The 16,323-nt window shown below is 39.1% G+C and overlaps 1 protein-coding gene across 4 annotated transcripts in view; it reads right to left on the minus strand.

Moving 5' to 3' along the window:
• The window catches only part of SYT1 (synaptotagmin 1), a 332,112-nt gene that overhangs the window by 77,538 nt on the left and 238,251 nt on the right, over positions 1-16,323 (minus strand). For all 4 annotated transcript variants that reach the window (XM_086884216.1, XM_086884217.1, XM_086884214.1 and 1 more), the window contains one exon: positions 9,254-9,438. In XM_086884216.1, coding sequence (XP_086740342.1) covers positions 9,254-9,438 — 185 coding nt within the window. The remainder of the gene's footprint in view (positions 1-9,253; positions 9,439-16,323) is intronic.

Here is a 16,323-nt window from a genome sequence, read left to right on the forward strand (position 1 = left end):
TTCTTCATCAAGCCTTTTCAACTGATAAACTGTATTGAGAAAGATTGGATTTAGATGCAAAGAATTCAGAATGTAGGCCTTGTCTTCTCTAACATTTTCTTTAACCTCATGACATTTGATATGTTTTTTCCGTGAAATATCCGACATAGAAATGCATAATTGCGTTGTGCTGGAGACTGGATTTATCTTTTCTAGTTTGAGATGACCATGAATTTTACTCAAGTAGTTTCTTCATTTCTGCATTACAGATGCAGAAACATGCAACAGTGAAATGTCTACGCCCTCTCACATGTGTACAAGTACCTGAAAAACAGGCTTATATGTAAGCAGGTGTAGGAATGTACCAAGAAAGTGTTAATCCAGTACAAACATTTCAAGGTGATACATCTGTGTCTACTGAAATCAGAACCACTACTCTGCAGTAGTAATTCTTACAACAAAAAGGGCTAAATTACAGCAATTTGAGATCCACTGTTCAATCTGCTGGTTGCATCTTCACTTCCACAGTGTTATTAAGAGTGGTTTTGCAGCCTCCTCTTTTCTTCTGAGTTTTTAAAGAAAATGCTTAATTTTCAATTCTTTTGAAACTCCACACCCTGTAGAGGGTTTTATCTTCTTGGGTTTTTTCTCCCCCTTATTCCTTTAGCTGACAAAAGCCTCTCTCCAGAGAGACTGCGTCCTGACACTGCAAACATCCCTTGCTTTCAGCTCAGTCCCACTGAAACCCCTGCACCTTGCCACTGGCTTTGCCCCACTACTATCAACCATAAACCACAAAAGAGATTCTGGGGCTTAAAAAAACTTTACTTTAATGCTTCCCCAAACTACATGTAGAAAATGAGAGAGCCTGCAAGGGCAGTTGCTCTGCTGGCTGCCTCCAGATTCCAGATGTGTAGAAGCTTCAGGAAAGCAAAGTGATGGCAGACTCAGGTAACAAAGCTGCTGGGGGAGCAAGTGTACTTGCCCCTGTACTGAGAGGCAGAGGTCACAGTCGTGACTGAGTCACATCCTGTTAATGACTAGTTTATGTTGCAAACCATTTAAAATGCAAAGTGTCTTTCACTTTTGTATATAAAGAAATGCTTTCATTAACAGAATTTTTAGGGTTTCCTCCTGTTCATGGGGTGGCCTGCAGCATCACTTTTAAGGAAACAAGTTACCATTAAGAAAGGAAGAGAGACATTGGGAAGCAAAACAGAACACTGACTGCAGCCTCTAAGTGTTTGCTGCATGGTGCATGCTGCTGTCCTGATTACCAAATCCCCCTGCCCTTCCATCATTTCTTTTGGAATGGTGAAGAAAATATTGTTTTAGTGTTTGAATGATGCCCGGTCCTCAGGCTTGTGCAATGCCTGGTGAGATGAAAAAAGAAAACAGTAAGATCTTGTAGAAAGAATGTTCTGTGCCATGTCCAACAATGAATTTATTGGAAAGGCAATTTTTCTTCCACAACTAGAAATGACTGCTTTTCTACTAATGGTGGTGCACCTCTTATCAATATCTTTCCCATTCAAGAACACCATAATATTGATCTGGCCAATTTTTAACCCAAGGGAAAACAAAAGCCTGTAAAAATTTCTGCCTGGTTCCTTGTCACAAAGCAGACAAGCCTGCAATTGTAACATGTTCTCTATCAGAGTCCCTCAGAAGGAAAGGCAGCATTTCATTCATTCAGCATCTGCTTTCTCTCCATGAATTAATTTAAAAAGCATGTTGCGCCTGGGTTTCCAGTGGCTGCGCCAGGCTTTGGTCATTGTGCAATCTACTTTGCCATTACTGCTGTAAGAATGTTGGCCTCACATACCAGCAGTGGGCCACACTGATGCACACAATGAGAAAAACCCTGCTGGGTTCAGCATGCGACGCCTTGACTTGCTTGATTACTTCCTTGCTTGTTATCCAGCTTTTAAATGGTCTCGGGTTATTCAAAAGGTTTTCTTTCTTTAGGAGCTCCATGACATGAGGTCATCATACTCAGTTTAAGAGCTTGCTGAATTGTCTGGGTGCTAAAATACCAACTTAATGTGGTGCAACAGAAAAGTACAGAAAATGCTGCAGGTGTTCAGTGTAAAATATGAATATATTAATTTAAGTTGGAGTTCTTAAGCTCACAAATCAACCTGGTTTTGAAGTTTTATAAACACCTATAGCCAGTAGGCTGAAAAAAGATGAAGCTGGTCTCAGCCTGGGAGCCTATTTTAGAAGTTCATCCTATGGGTCAGGGCTGTGCTTTGAAAGCAGGGCCCATGTATATGAACTAAAAGCAGCAGGCACTCCTGCAAGCACGCTGCCGTGCTCTGCCCCCACCTGCCATATGGCAGGCAGCGCTTGCTTGCACTGAGCAGCAGGCTGTGAGTGGGAGGCAGCCTTAGGCTGCTTGGCCAGTGCATGCTGCTCCATCAATTGTTCTTCATCCTCCCGAAACGAATGGCAGTGGGCCAGATGGAAGCACGCCTTGGGACAGAGCTGGCTCCTTGACCTGGGAGGACCACCCAGAGTACAACGTTTATTTCCGTTTGGAAAATCTGTCATACTATATAATTAGGACTACACATATTTGATAGTGAAAATTAACCTAAATATAACCAGACATGATTTACTGAGTGCCACTTTGATCTATGGAGAAAAAGTTGGCACAGACCTATTCTATTGGCTTAGTGCCTTAAAAAGAGATAATCCTCTGATCATCTTCTAAATAGGACTTTATTAAGTACCTGATATTCTCATGTTTGAAGGCTATTTGCTATTCATATTTATTATTTATCAATTTTTAAAAAATAAATACCCTTGCTTGAAAAGAAAGCAATATCCACAAATACTTAGTTTTTATTTTAATTTTTTTAAAATGTACACCTCATTAATATGAAAGGCTGTTCCTGTTGTAGATTATGCATACCCAGTAACTTCAGACATAGTGTAGGAGTTTAGCTCTCCCTACTGTCTGTCGGTATAGGTAAATGTCTTGAGAGTCTGATTCAAGTCACTTAATTTAAGGACTAATTTCATACTTCCTAAATGCCACTCCATTAGGAACTTGCAGACTCTGGTCTTGAATAAAGAATTCAGAATTTGGTCTGGTAATCAAGAAAATGAAAAAAAAAAATCCTTGGAAATGGAAGCTTACAGTGATAAGACCTTCAACGTAGAAAATGAGATATGTAAAAGAATGAGTAGGATCTGCATCTTTGAATTACCCTAACAGTACAGTAGGCTACAACAGAAGTAACAAATTAATTACTTTACATAAAAAAATAGTTTAACAAAGGAGGAGAACAAACTTTGGAAGTGTGCAAAGCAAGCTCCCATTGGGAGTGACTGAGAGGAAGGGACAGGAATGCAAATAAGCCCAGTCTTGTGTCTCACAGCTACTGCTGCCATATTTTTAGGTTTCTGAAGTCTAATATAAATCTAAATTTCAAAAGAGTTTTACAGAAAATCTATTTGCAGAACACAAATACTCATCTATAATATTTTATCTTCATAAACATTATTCACATCTTTCAGGAAGTTTTATGCACACTGCACAGCTGTCTCCGAGGCAGGTAAAATAACAGGACAACTGGTCAAGGCTGAGATTGAAATAATATACAAAAAGGACTCAGTCAATCCACTTTGACTATCACAGTAAACTTACTGGGCTTGTTCTCTAAGAAGCCTCATCCCCATTGTTTCTGACTAAGTGTCTCCACTGCAGTGGCTCTGCAGCATGTCATCTCTCTGAGCTTGAATTAAGATGTCTCACTGCATTGTGGATAAGCCACAGTGAGCATTTACACCACCACGGGCTGAAAATGACATCAAATGGGAGCTGGCATGCTGACACCAAGGTAGGTAGCACTGTGGAATAAACACACTCACTATTTCCTAGGCATTCAACTGGGAAAACAAACAAGCATGTAAAACCAAATATTGCAGAAGAAGAAAAGACCACTGCCAGGACCACTGGCAACAGAGCTTCTGTCCCTCAGAAAGATCCTCTTTTTTTCTGGCAATAAAGGCTTGAGTTGCTTCAAATGAAATTCAGGCTCTCTACATGTCAGTGTGGATTGCTCTGACTTCATTTGGGCTATTGTTTTCATGCTGCCAAGTCAATGCACTCTACTTTGAAATATTTCAGGGCACCTAACACTAAAAATCATGTTCCTTCAGTATTTTGTCTACAAGAGGTCAAGGGTGTTTGATGATCAACAGCTGGAATCTTAAAGTGAATCAGTCTAAAAAAAAACATTGTATCTTGAAGTTTGGCTGTGTGCAATTGCAGCTGTCACTGTCACGTCGCTTTATAACACCAGCTATTCAGAGAGGAACATTAATCAGAATATTCTGATTAAGTTAGAACATAACTCCAATGCAAAAGGAAGGCCTCTGTAAAGGATAAACAAACATACTGCGAAGTCAGGTGGATGACTCAAGGGCACAGTAAATCAGTAGCAGAGCCAAGAACATACTACTCATACTCCAGGCTGTACATACACCTAATGCCAAATCTCCTGTTTCATTTAACACACATATCATAAACCAAAAATTCTTCACTTGTTACAGTGTTTTAGCTTGATGCAATAAGAAAGGGCTGAACTATCGAATCTCCTTTTCTACAAATGCTTTGTGACCTAATAAAATGTTCAGACCACAACAACAATTACTCTCCAAGTAATAGGGCTAAATTTTAGTAAGTTCTCAGTGCTGCTGTTTATGACTGAAATGATTATGTCTATTCCTTTTCTTAGCCCACAGGCTGAGCTTAATAAAGAATTTTGCTGTACCAATGCATTAAATCCAGACATAAAAAATCCGAAGCTATTACACCATCTTTGAAGCAGTCTTCAGGGCCTTTTTTTTTCCCCTCAAAGAAAAAATGTAGTGGGAGCCACCAGGGGCATTTGTAGAGATTGAAAGTTATGAAGATGAAAACCATGATGGGAAGATCTCACAAAAACACTAGTGCCTATTGTCACTATGTTGCACCAGCAGAAATCTGTACTAAGACCACTTAAAATACTTTAGTATGGAACACTAAGAATTTAATGCCTGAGCACTGTACTGAGATGATGTGAGAGCCCACAGCAAGTTTCATGACAGAGCAGTCATTTTAGCAACACTTAGAAACTAAGGCATAAAAAAACCACATTGCTTCTGTCTACTTTTGATGTGGTGACATTTATACAAAAAGGAAATATAATTAGCAAGTTATTTTTATGTGCTGATCAATTTTAAACTTGAGCTTTCTGGTACAGTTTGACTTAATATTTAACTATGGAAGGAATGACAACCTCTTTTCTTCCACCCTCCTCCAGCCTCTCCTCAAATATATATCCACCCAAAAAATACCCAATCAATTTAGTTCAGCCTCTTGATGTGTGTATCAAAGCTACTACATGTCCATCTCTGCTAAGGAGACAGAGCTGTCAGGAGACTATGCATGAGAGCTTAAATCTAGGTGCGTCCAAATAGCAAAATAAACCTACCGCAAGTGACAATCCAGAACAGTCATGAGACACAACATAGACAAGGAGGACATAGGAGGAAGAAATAAAAATTAAAACATCCACACACAAACATTAGTAAAAAACATGGAGAAATGACCTTTTTACAGTTGTACATTCATTAACAATTTTGCCTTCCCTAGAAGGAATCTAATCCTCTCAGTGGCCCTTGCTAGAGCTGTATACTAGACTTGAAAAAGTAAGCCTTGCTTACAATGGAAATGGGTCTCAAAACTGAAAACCTAACCTTATTTTCAACTCATCTCCCATTCCACCTCAGCTACAGTTTTTGATAATCTTCATATAAAGACAGGTTCTCTTTTGAAATTGTGTTTAGGGAAGTAGGTATTTCGAAGCACAAATATTCCAAAGGAGACAAATATTTATTCCCCTTTCTGTAATATCTAGCTTTCACGTGTAACTTTTGAGCTGACTGTGTCAAAAGGATCTTGAACTATGCCAAGTTACATGGTTCTATAATGATTTGGCATGGATGGGCATGAATAAAAGTAGTTCTCAACAAAAAAAAAACCCAGACTAAGATAAAAAATATATTTCCAGGAGCTGTTGCTTTCAATTTAACAAATGGCACTCTCTTTCAGCTTCATGTGCCCAGGGAACTAGGATCCAGCAAGATGCCACGTGACTAGCCTGCTATTATGTACTTTTAGCTGAAAGCAGAAGTAATTAGCACTTGCAGGTTCAGGCCTAACAATGACTGAAGTAGGTTTTTCAGTTTTTGACAACATTAGTACTGTATGCTGCCCTTTATAATGGCATTAAATTTACATCTTACTCTTCAATTACTTTTTTAACATTTTGCTTCCTTGAAGAGCTAAAAGGCATTCTTATTATTCCCCTTTCTGTTTTATGCCAGAGCCTCTAAAGTGCTTCAATTCTCTTAACTGAAATATGCTACGTTTAGCATTGCCTTGAGTTCAGCAAGGTGTATTAAAACCTGCACTGATAAGTCAAGATTAACTGTTAGAATAAAAACCACGTCATACAGAAAAAATGACAGCCAAAATGTTGCATTAGGAATCAAGCTGGCAAAAGTTATCGAATGCCAAGGAACTAAAATCTGCACACTGTCAGTCTGCTAGAAATGAATTTAAGGTGCTAATATAAGAACCTCTCAGCCTGGGTTTGAAATCCCAGACAGTGAGGAGAGGTGGCTGGAGAGTTGGTGATCTGCTTATTAAAGGTCTGACATTTACATCAATTGTGAATCTACCCTCCTTAGGTTTAACTGTGCAAAACAAAACATGCTAGTTAAATCCTAAAATATCCAGGCAAATATAAGTGTAAATAACTATACCAATTGTTTTTAATGAAATCATCTTAAAATACCTATCTGTGCAACGATTCAAAGTCTTTGCTCTTTTTGTAGACTAAAGATGCAGGATTCAGCTTTTTATCAAATTTTCCCATTAAAAAGATACAAATGGAACTCAATAAAATGATGTAATTTTGCATTTCAAATACTTATTTTCCAAGAATCCATGGTCATTTATCCAGGTCCTAATGAATATAATTAAAAACACTTAATAATACATTGTAAATACAACAAAGGTCTTACATGATATGGAACAAATTCCACATAAATATCAATCAACAAATTGCACATTATTTACCCTATGACAAAGTATTAGGCTTATTATCATTAGCAGGGCATAATGAAGTTCTCAAGAAATTTTTCCATCAGCATTATCAAAGCAGTTCTTTCAAATTATTCTGGGTTCAATGGGAGGAGCTAGCTAACAGTAGCCTAGGATAACCCAACAACTGATGGTCTAATTTTCCATACATTGAGGGGCAAACATCTCACAATATCTTAGCAATAATACCTCAGAACAAAGTCTATGCATTAAATACAGGGATTAATGCTAAATCAAAGTGCTTTAAGAGGAGTTAATTTCACATTCATCATAGGGAGAAAAAAACCACCAGCATATCTTCTTCAAGGGATAATTCAAAATTTCTGCTCTAATGTTTTTTGAGCTCAGTCTTACTAATCTTTCTAACCTTAGAATCCCTCCATCTCCATTAGTGATTTTGTGTACTGAGGATGCTTTTCTCAGGTATGAATTTGTCTTGTGTTGGTGTTACTCCAGTACACCAGTATGGCACACCAAGCATTGTATCTCCAGGAGGAACCAAGGTTCAAACCATGCACCAGTGCAGTATCTGAAATACTCCACTTGCAATGGGGATGTAAGGGTCTCCAGCATTGTCTTTTATCTTCTTGTCTCTGAAACTGAAGTGTCTTGGATAGCTCTACACTTATCCACACTTTTCCTCCCCTTACCTGAGCTCCTTTCTGACTCCTCTCATGTGATCTATTGCAGCTCATCATCAGACTTGTAAGGCCTCCTCACCCACTCTTCCCATTTTGCTCTTCCCCTACTAAATGCTACTTGCCTGCAACAGCATGCTAACCTGTTCCAGGACTCTTAAGATGGGCTCATGAGCCACACTGGTGGCTGTTCCATCACTGAGCAGTGCCATTTCACCACTTCTGGACTGGTCCATGTGCCTCTTTAGCTACCGTGCTTTAACAGTCTCTTCTTGTATCCTGTTCCTGACCAGCTGGCCTTATTTCTCAGGTTCCCAGCTTTGACTTGTATTTCTGATCAACCTGCCTTCAGCTCAGCTTTCTTCTATACTAGATCCCAAATGGTGGAATCATTTTATTCCTCAACATGCTTTTATCCTCTCTTTCTGAGTGAGTAATCCCTCCTGTTGCTCTAGCTCAACATCCCCAGGAGTCCTGGGAATGCAGACTTGACTAGGCAATATCTTTAAAATTATTTGCTCCTACTTACAAGGGTTTGCAAAGCAATTTCTAAATTTCTTCAATCCCTCCTTGAAAAAGCTGTTTGTCTTTTTAGTTTAGGAAATTTCTGAGATTTGAGGAAAAACAGATACTTCATATTTATTTCCTCATTCTGCTGCTTATTCCCAACGGTTTGCTCCACAAAGGGCAATACTAAAATCCCATAAATAAAAAGCTTTGTTTTCCCTCAGGAAGGTGTTGGTAGAGTCTGTGGCCCTTAGTACTAAGCCCTGCAACCTCTGCTTCTCTTCCACCAAGCAGATCTGAAGGACAACATTTTCTGCCCTTATGAAAATGATGCTGCTCTCAAAGGGCATGATATTAATCTTCTCCAAGTTACTCAGCTGCCTTACAGCTCCCAGTATGGCCTGTTATCTTTAATCTGCTCTTCTCTAGCACAAAATGAATTCTCCAAACATCACTGTGTTGAATGTCCCTGTGGTTTTCCTTTTTCATTATTTCCCCTTGTTTCTGACTCTCATTTTTGCCTCTATACTATTGTTTTCTTCTCAGCTGAACTTTTGTGTCAAAAGAAATTTAGAGTTCACAACTACTTTTCTTTATCATGTAATCTAAGAAATACTGTTAGTAAAATATACAAACACTGTACTAGGTCTTGAAAAAAGTACAGTGAAAATTGCATAGTTGCTCTGTTTTTGAAGCAAGCAGGATACCCTTGATAAAAGTGCCCCTTAAGGATGAGTCATTATATGCCTGCTCATGTTTTTTTAGCAGAGCAGTGAAATTGGCTGGCTACTTCATCAGTGATGCCACACCCAGGTTTATCCCTTGTGATATCACTAAGAACATGCTGTCAATCAGTCCACTCTTCACAGAGCCACTACTGAGACAACAAGCACAGCTTTTTCTAGCCACATCAAACAGGAACCTTCAAATGTAACCCAGAAGTTCAAGAAACGGAGAGGTACTTTACCTGGTCCTTCATGCTTTTCCCTAAATCTTTAACATCTTTCATGTTAATAGCATTCTTCCCTCCCTTCTCCTTTCCCTTCTTCTTGTTCTTCTTTTTGAACAAGCATTTCTTACAGAGACAAAAGCAGCAGGTGAGGATTAATAGGACTGCAACTATGGCTATGGCTATTAAGGCCCAAGGTGGCACTGGAAGAGAAAAAGACACACAGACAAAAAGACGGTGGTAAACTGTTAGTATGGTTAAATTTAGAAACAAGCACATTTCTCTCACTAAAGAGAAAGCCTTTTTCAATGAAAATTCCTTTCAGAAATACCTGAGATCCTTTCAAAAATATCCTGTCATCATTTATATATTTCTCCCAACTGAGCATTTGCCCATACAATGCCAACTTAACACATCTATCTATATACAAGCCTGGCGTCACATATCAAACTTGCAGCTATTTTGATTCACCAACCATCTGAAAACAGTATATCCAAAATATTTACACTGTGCAATCTGTAAAATGCTCAGCAAATTTAAGCAATTACTTGTTTCTTTCTTTAATTATCTCCCCAACCCACCTGGCATTGTGGCTGAATCGGGTGGAACTGACTGGAAATTTCCCTTTCCTGGAATGGTATCTGATCCTAGCAGTCAGTTCTAATGAACAGCCCTTTTCCTCTGCCCACTGCTGCACTTGACAGATTCGCAGATTCCTCGCAATAGCTGCAGGTCAAGGTCACCAGTGAAGTCTGACCAAGGACAAAGGGCTGTCCAATCCACAGGCATTTGCTCTATTTGGCATCATGCCCTTAACACTAGCAAAATTTCAGCACACAGCTATATTCTCACCTGTACTCTCCTATAAACAAAAGATTGTTACATTTTTTCATGAAGTTCAGGATGCAGGACATGGCTGAAGCATGAATAAGTAAGAGAGAACACTTACTAGCATAAAATGTTCTTGTTAAAGACCAGAATTTTTGGAAAAAAGCAATTAAGATGACACTTAACCACAAGTACTCCAGAAGGCAATTATCTTCACACAAATCAGCTTTAATGACCACTGATTCCCACATTTAAGCAGAACACCTGACAAAATTTTAAATCTTGTAAACTATTGTTTTCTAAAAATCCTGAAACACACTCAGTTGGTCTGCAAGATACTCAGTGCATTACCTAAAGGTCTCTAATATGATACAGAGCTACAGAGCAAAGCCAAAAAGTGAATCAAATTTGACATGTTGACGTCAGTGAATCACAAAACGGAATGGACAGTATAAATAGAGAAAATTAATTGCCTAAAGGAGCTAAAAGGAGTGCAAAGCATAGTCACTGGAACTTCCACTACAAATTACCAGTTCAGGAAGATGACAGAACATCTACACCTTCCTTACTCTGTGTTTAATGAACTTCTTTTCTAACTTTTATTCAAACAACCCTAATGACAGATAAAAATGCTAGAGAATAGTTAAACAATAATTTCTGTAATATTTTTGTGCCTCCAATTGTTCATTAAATGCAGCTGCTATAAAAGGAAAGCTATACCATATGTAGAACAAATGAGAACTGATTACTAAATGAATGGTAAGAGACAAATGGTGAACAGATTAACAGATGTTTATGGGATGTATTTTATGAAGTCAGCAGCAGCAATTCTGCAGTTAAAGCTGCATTAGATCTGCACTTATCACAACTTAAAATCTGTATTTCATGCATTAGTACTTAATTTTGTCTTCAAAACTGGTGTAGTACCATTTTGTAGCACAACTGACTGCTCTACAATTTTTGCAGCCAGCACTCAGAAACGTAAACCCATCATCTTTCACAAGAACTATGTGCTCTATTCAAATTCTAAACTTCCCATGTATACATAGTCTGTTAGACACTTAGCACCTGAAACTGCATTTACCTAACACTGTATCTAAGATAATGCACAGGCGTTATGTCAAAAGGAAATGAATGATGTGCTCAAATTTATCAGCTTTTTGTTTCACTGATTTGTCAGCAGTGCCTGAAGCAGGAATCTGGGGAGCAGCAAGAATATAGGGTGGGGTTCTGCCAGCAGGATGCCACTCTGTGAGTTAAGTGAAGAGGAACACATCAAGTGCGGGTAAACTGTGAGAATCAATGGGTTGAGGAGACTGGGAATGTAGGCATTAATAGCATAAACACATATGCATCCTGCAGATGAAAAAGCTTGTGTAGGTAGTAAATTCAAGTGCCTTTGTGCTGAAAGTGTTGTATCAGCTGGTATTCTGGCACTGCTGCCTTGGTTCTCTGGAGCATGAACGATGTAGGGTACCTTGGGGAACTTTTGAAACACTTGCAGATACCTCAGCTTCTTTTTTTACATGTGTTGTCTCCTCTCATCTGTTTGTAATTTAATCTCACCCAACAGCTCTTGTGATGCAATTAAATGATCATTGAATTAATATCTGGGACACCAAGAGTTATGCAGAATTCCTTACTTATCTCTTCAGAGAAAATATGCTTCATTTTTTTATTAAAAAAAGCGTAAGAACTAAAGTAAAAAAATTGGGATGGCACAAAATCTGGACATTTACAAAACCACTGCAAAATTCAAGCCTGAAAAAACAAAAAAAAAATGGATTATTTTTCCCAGTAGAAGTGTACTATCTCTGTCAAAGAAATGGCTCATTTGAACATTGTTGTTGACAGACAATCAATGGATGTAAATAATAGATTTAAGACAGGTGAAACATACAGTTACCATTGACTTTGAAGAGATGTTTGTTTCCTTTCAAAAGCATGATACAAATATTTTAAAATGTTAATCATTTTATGTAATATTGACAAATTTTCCAGACTTTTCACAGTTTTCTATCTGTGCTCCCCAATTTATGATGTTGCCAGAGGAGCTTTAAATTCAAAAAAAGATAAGGTTTCAAAAGCTACTTTTCTATGAAGTTATCTCCAGGGGGACAGACTGAAGTCACCAGCCAATTTGGAAGACTCAAGTCTGCAGCCTTTTATTTTTCAGGCTGCTGTTTACCACTGTTGACTAGTATCTATAAAAATCTTATCAACAGCATAAGAAATTTCTATTTATGCAGTGGCTCATTTTGAAGATCCATATTGATTAATTTCAGTTGGAATTTAGCCATGCTTATACCAGATTTTCATAGAATTATATTTTACCAGCGGACAACAGTGGGAACCTACAGTTTGAAGAGTACCTCCATCCATATTATACCAGTTTGACCAGGCTCAGCATTTTGAAACCTCAGGACATGGTCTCTGGCCATGAACCATTGAACAAAACACCTCTGTGGCAGATGAATCAGGGTGGGTGACCTGGAAAATGCAGATCTTGACCCAGGGATCAAGGTGTCAGGGAGCCAGAAGCTTCTTGTACAGCTTGTGTTACCGACTGCCTGCACAAGGGGGTGCTTTGAATCAAGCAATACTTACCTACCCGACCAAGCAAAAGCTATTGGTTTAAGGATAATTAATGTGTGTGTAAACTTTCTGGTGTTTCAGTGCTATTTTCTTTGTTCTACTCCTCTGGGAAAATACAGAATACTTATTTTGAAGAAGCTGTCATGAATGTCTACGTGATTTGGTGATTCTACAAAGCTCTTAAAGACAAATCTATAAGAGGGGATTTGCTGAGTAGCAGTTAGTAAATAAGGTCTTGAATTAGTATTATTGATCCAATCCAGAGTATGCTCTAGGACTTCAGTCAGAAATGCAGGAATGAAGCCTATTTGTAAAAGGAGAGTGTAGAGAGAAAGAAACACATGGCTTACTCCTGGGCAAGAGCAGGGCACTGAAATGAGTAAGCTCTAGAAATGTGCCGAATCAAGGCATTTTGGGTACCAATTTTGCATACTTCACTCATATTGAACAACAGTCAGACACAGATACAACTAAATGGGACTTCTCTTATCCCTCTCTGTTGCTTCCTTCAACTAATGCCAGCCAGAGTTGTGTGCATATTGTGGGTCATTTGATGCACTTGATAGATTTCACAAATAAAGCAGCTGTGATGCTCTTATCATTTTAGTTTGGGCTAAGGAGTCTGCTTACAAGTCTTATCTCCAGACCATACCCATAGATCATGCTTGTACTCGTGTTCTGCAGCGATCTGTAAGGGCACAATAGACAGAGTGGGAATATATGTTCCCAGAGGTCTCCTAGAGATGCAAAAGGCAATTTGCCCATGAAAGCAAACCTAATTCAAAGCACTGTCCCTACAAACCTCAAGTCCTCAGGACTGACTGCTGCATTTCACTGACTCGCTTCTACTGAGCTGCACTAGCTTGTGTCACAACCTGTCATGAAATCTTGATTCTTTGAGCATGCTAGATTCAAAGAGAAGGATGTAGTACTGAGTTATTCAATTTAAGAGCTACAAATTTTGTCCTTTATATAAAGACATCCTTATTTGGCTTTACACAAAATACTTGGAGAGGTACAGGCCTTGGGTCTAAAACTGACATTTCCGCTAGATGATCTAAAATTATCAAATGCCTTGGAGGACATTTGGCTGCAGAGGAATGACTTTAAGGGGGAAGTCACAAAATGTGAAACAGCATCAAAGTGCTGCAGTCTGGGAAAGAGAATAAAATCCTTAATCCTAATGATTTTCTTCCCTTTCTGAGTGCAATGTCAGAGGAAACCTTACGAACTTAGAACACAAATAGAGGGAAGGTCAATGAAGAACTGAAGAGAAGAGCTGAATTACAAGGCGGACTCCCATACCAAAACCACTGTTCACCAAAAATTCCCAAATAAGCAGCTCCATTTAAACTGTGACAGCAAAGGACAATCAGATGATGGCAGCTTCCATATCATTCTGAAAAAAAGCCATAGCATGTTGGAATTGATAAATACTAATAATCTATGTTTCAGAGGGTGTATGATACTTAAGTGAAAGCTGCAACTGCCAAATAGCTGTATATAAAGCACATTGCTGTAATCTAAAGCTCTGGAAGCCTGAACATGGGTGCACTGGCAGTTTTAGTTTATTAAACTGTAATTTGATTTTAGCTTTTTGCATTTACAGCTTCTAATCAGGGAGAAAATTCCATATATAGCCATATTCAGACTTTCTGTATAGAAATTCCCCAGGGGTTGTGTTCTGGAAATCAATTTGCCATTCATTAGGAGTTACTTATAGAAAATGTCCTGAAAGCAAGGACCCAGGTAAAAGATACCACTATCACAGCAGAATGAATACAAAGGTGATCAATGCAAAGAAAAGAAAATGCTGATACATGGTAAAGTGACTCACGAAAGACAAAATCTGAAAATACATGCTTGCATATACTGATGATTTAAATACTAGCATTCAGGCTTATACAGCTACATTTCCACCCCAGACACTCTAATGTGTGACTTCTTGTTTCAGTAGCATGTTTGCCAAATATTACTTTTACTTTCCTTTTTTACTGCAATCTACTGCAATTTTTTTTTCTCTTTTTTTCTGGTTGAAGTTCACGCTGCTACCTTTGACCCATCACTAGAAAGAACCATTACTAAATAACTTAATGAATGCATTCAGGCTCATATTCCTTCCCTTTATTTTTTGAGCATGTGCAGTTGCATAAGACTCTGTGAATAGTTTATAGAAGTTACTTAAGAAGTTAAGAAGTTACTTAACTCTGCTATAAGATGTATGTTCTGACAGTAAAAGATCCACACAAAAAAAATCAGCCCGTGGAAGTGCACTGATCAGATGAGGTCACTGGCTGAATATACCCCTGCCTATAGATTTTTAGACATTATCATGCAAAATTATGCAAAATTTCTCTGACCAAACATTCCATTCTTTGCAAATAAACCCACACTGAATTTTACAGTAATCCTTGATACAGCTACAAATTTAGCCAAGGTGCTTGGTCTGTTTGAGAATATGATGTGCCTACTGTATGCTCAAAATCTGGAAGTCAAAATGCATAGAAGAACTAAGATATTTACCTGAGGGCAAACCCACACCTACTATTGTAATTTGCAGGTCATTTATGTTCATTTCTGCTGGTACTAATTCATCTTTTACAGCATATGATATGTTCTGTCAAAGTATAATACAATTACCCAACATGGTACCTGCTTCCTGCAAAGCACAACTATTTGTCTGTGTTGTTCCTCCCTCCGTCTTTAATGTGTTTTGCTCCCTCTCTCCCCCAGTTCCTCACTGCTCAGTCTCTGCCCCTTGTCTCTGGAAACACATAGGGAAGAAAGCAAGAGAAAACAAGATGGGAGAGTCCAGGTGAGACAGGATGATGAAGCAGCCAGAGAGAGGAAGTGAAGCTGCTGAGATGTCTCCTTCTTGAAGGAAGTAGCTCAGAGAGATTGCAAAGGCTGTCAAGCTTAAATGTCAGGTTTCATCTGTATAGGTATCACAATGAAAACAGTTCCTGTGTTAACCTCCACATTGCCCTCCTCCAACCCCCAGTCCAAATGAGACCGTGAGAGAATAAGAGCAGAAGAGCTTTAGCACAGCCCTGCGCTCTGCTGGCTCTGTCACTGTTGCTTGGGGCTGCTCTCTCAGCTCAGCCAAGGCACCACCTCTTTGGTGGCCACATGGCTCCTCAGCAAGGTCCCTCCTGTGATCTCTGGCACCTGTCTGCCCTTCCCAGCAGTGCCATGCTTCTGCAGGGATGTCAGCTCTCCTTTCACAGCTCTCAGCCCTCCTGCCTGCTCCTGCCTCTCACTTCCTCCAGCAAACACAGCAATTTCTTCCACTGCCCTCTATGAAAGATGATACACCACACCTGGAACAGTGACCCAGAGGAGGAACCAGCAGCCCAGTGTCCTGCTGCATAGCATGTCCCTTGGGAATGACTGTAACACTGGCCAGTGTGACAAATGAAACAGTCCCTTATCCAGCAAAACCTCTAGGTCACTTCATACAGATAACAGTGTAGGGAAAGGAATGACTTTGGTGAAAGATGTTTTCTAATCCAGTAGGGTGATTGTAGCCGGGCAAGGGTCAGTCTCTTCTACCAGGTGACCAGTGACAGGATGACACGACACAGCCTCAAGCTGCACCAGGCGAAGTTTAGGCTAGATATTGGAAAAAAATTCTTCACAGAAAGAGTGGTTGAGCATTGGAATGG

The sequence above is a fragment of the Cyanistes caeruleus genome, chromosome 4 (assembly GCF_971803275.1).
Source record: "Cyanistes caeruleus chromosome 4, bCyaCae1.hap1.1, whole genome shotgun sequence".
Taxonomy (NCBI): domain Eukaryota; kingdom Metazoa; phylum Chordata; class Aves; order Passeriformes; family Paridae; genus Cyanistes; species Cyanistes caeruleus.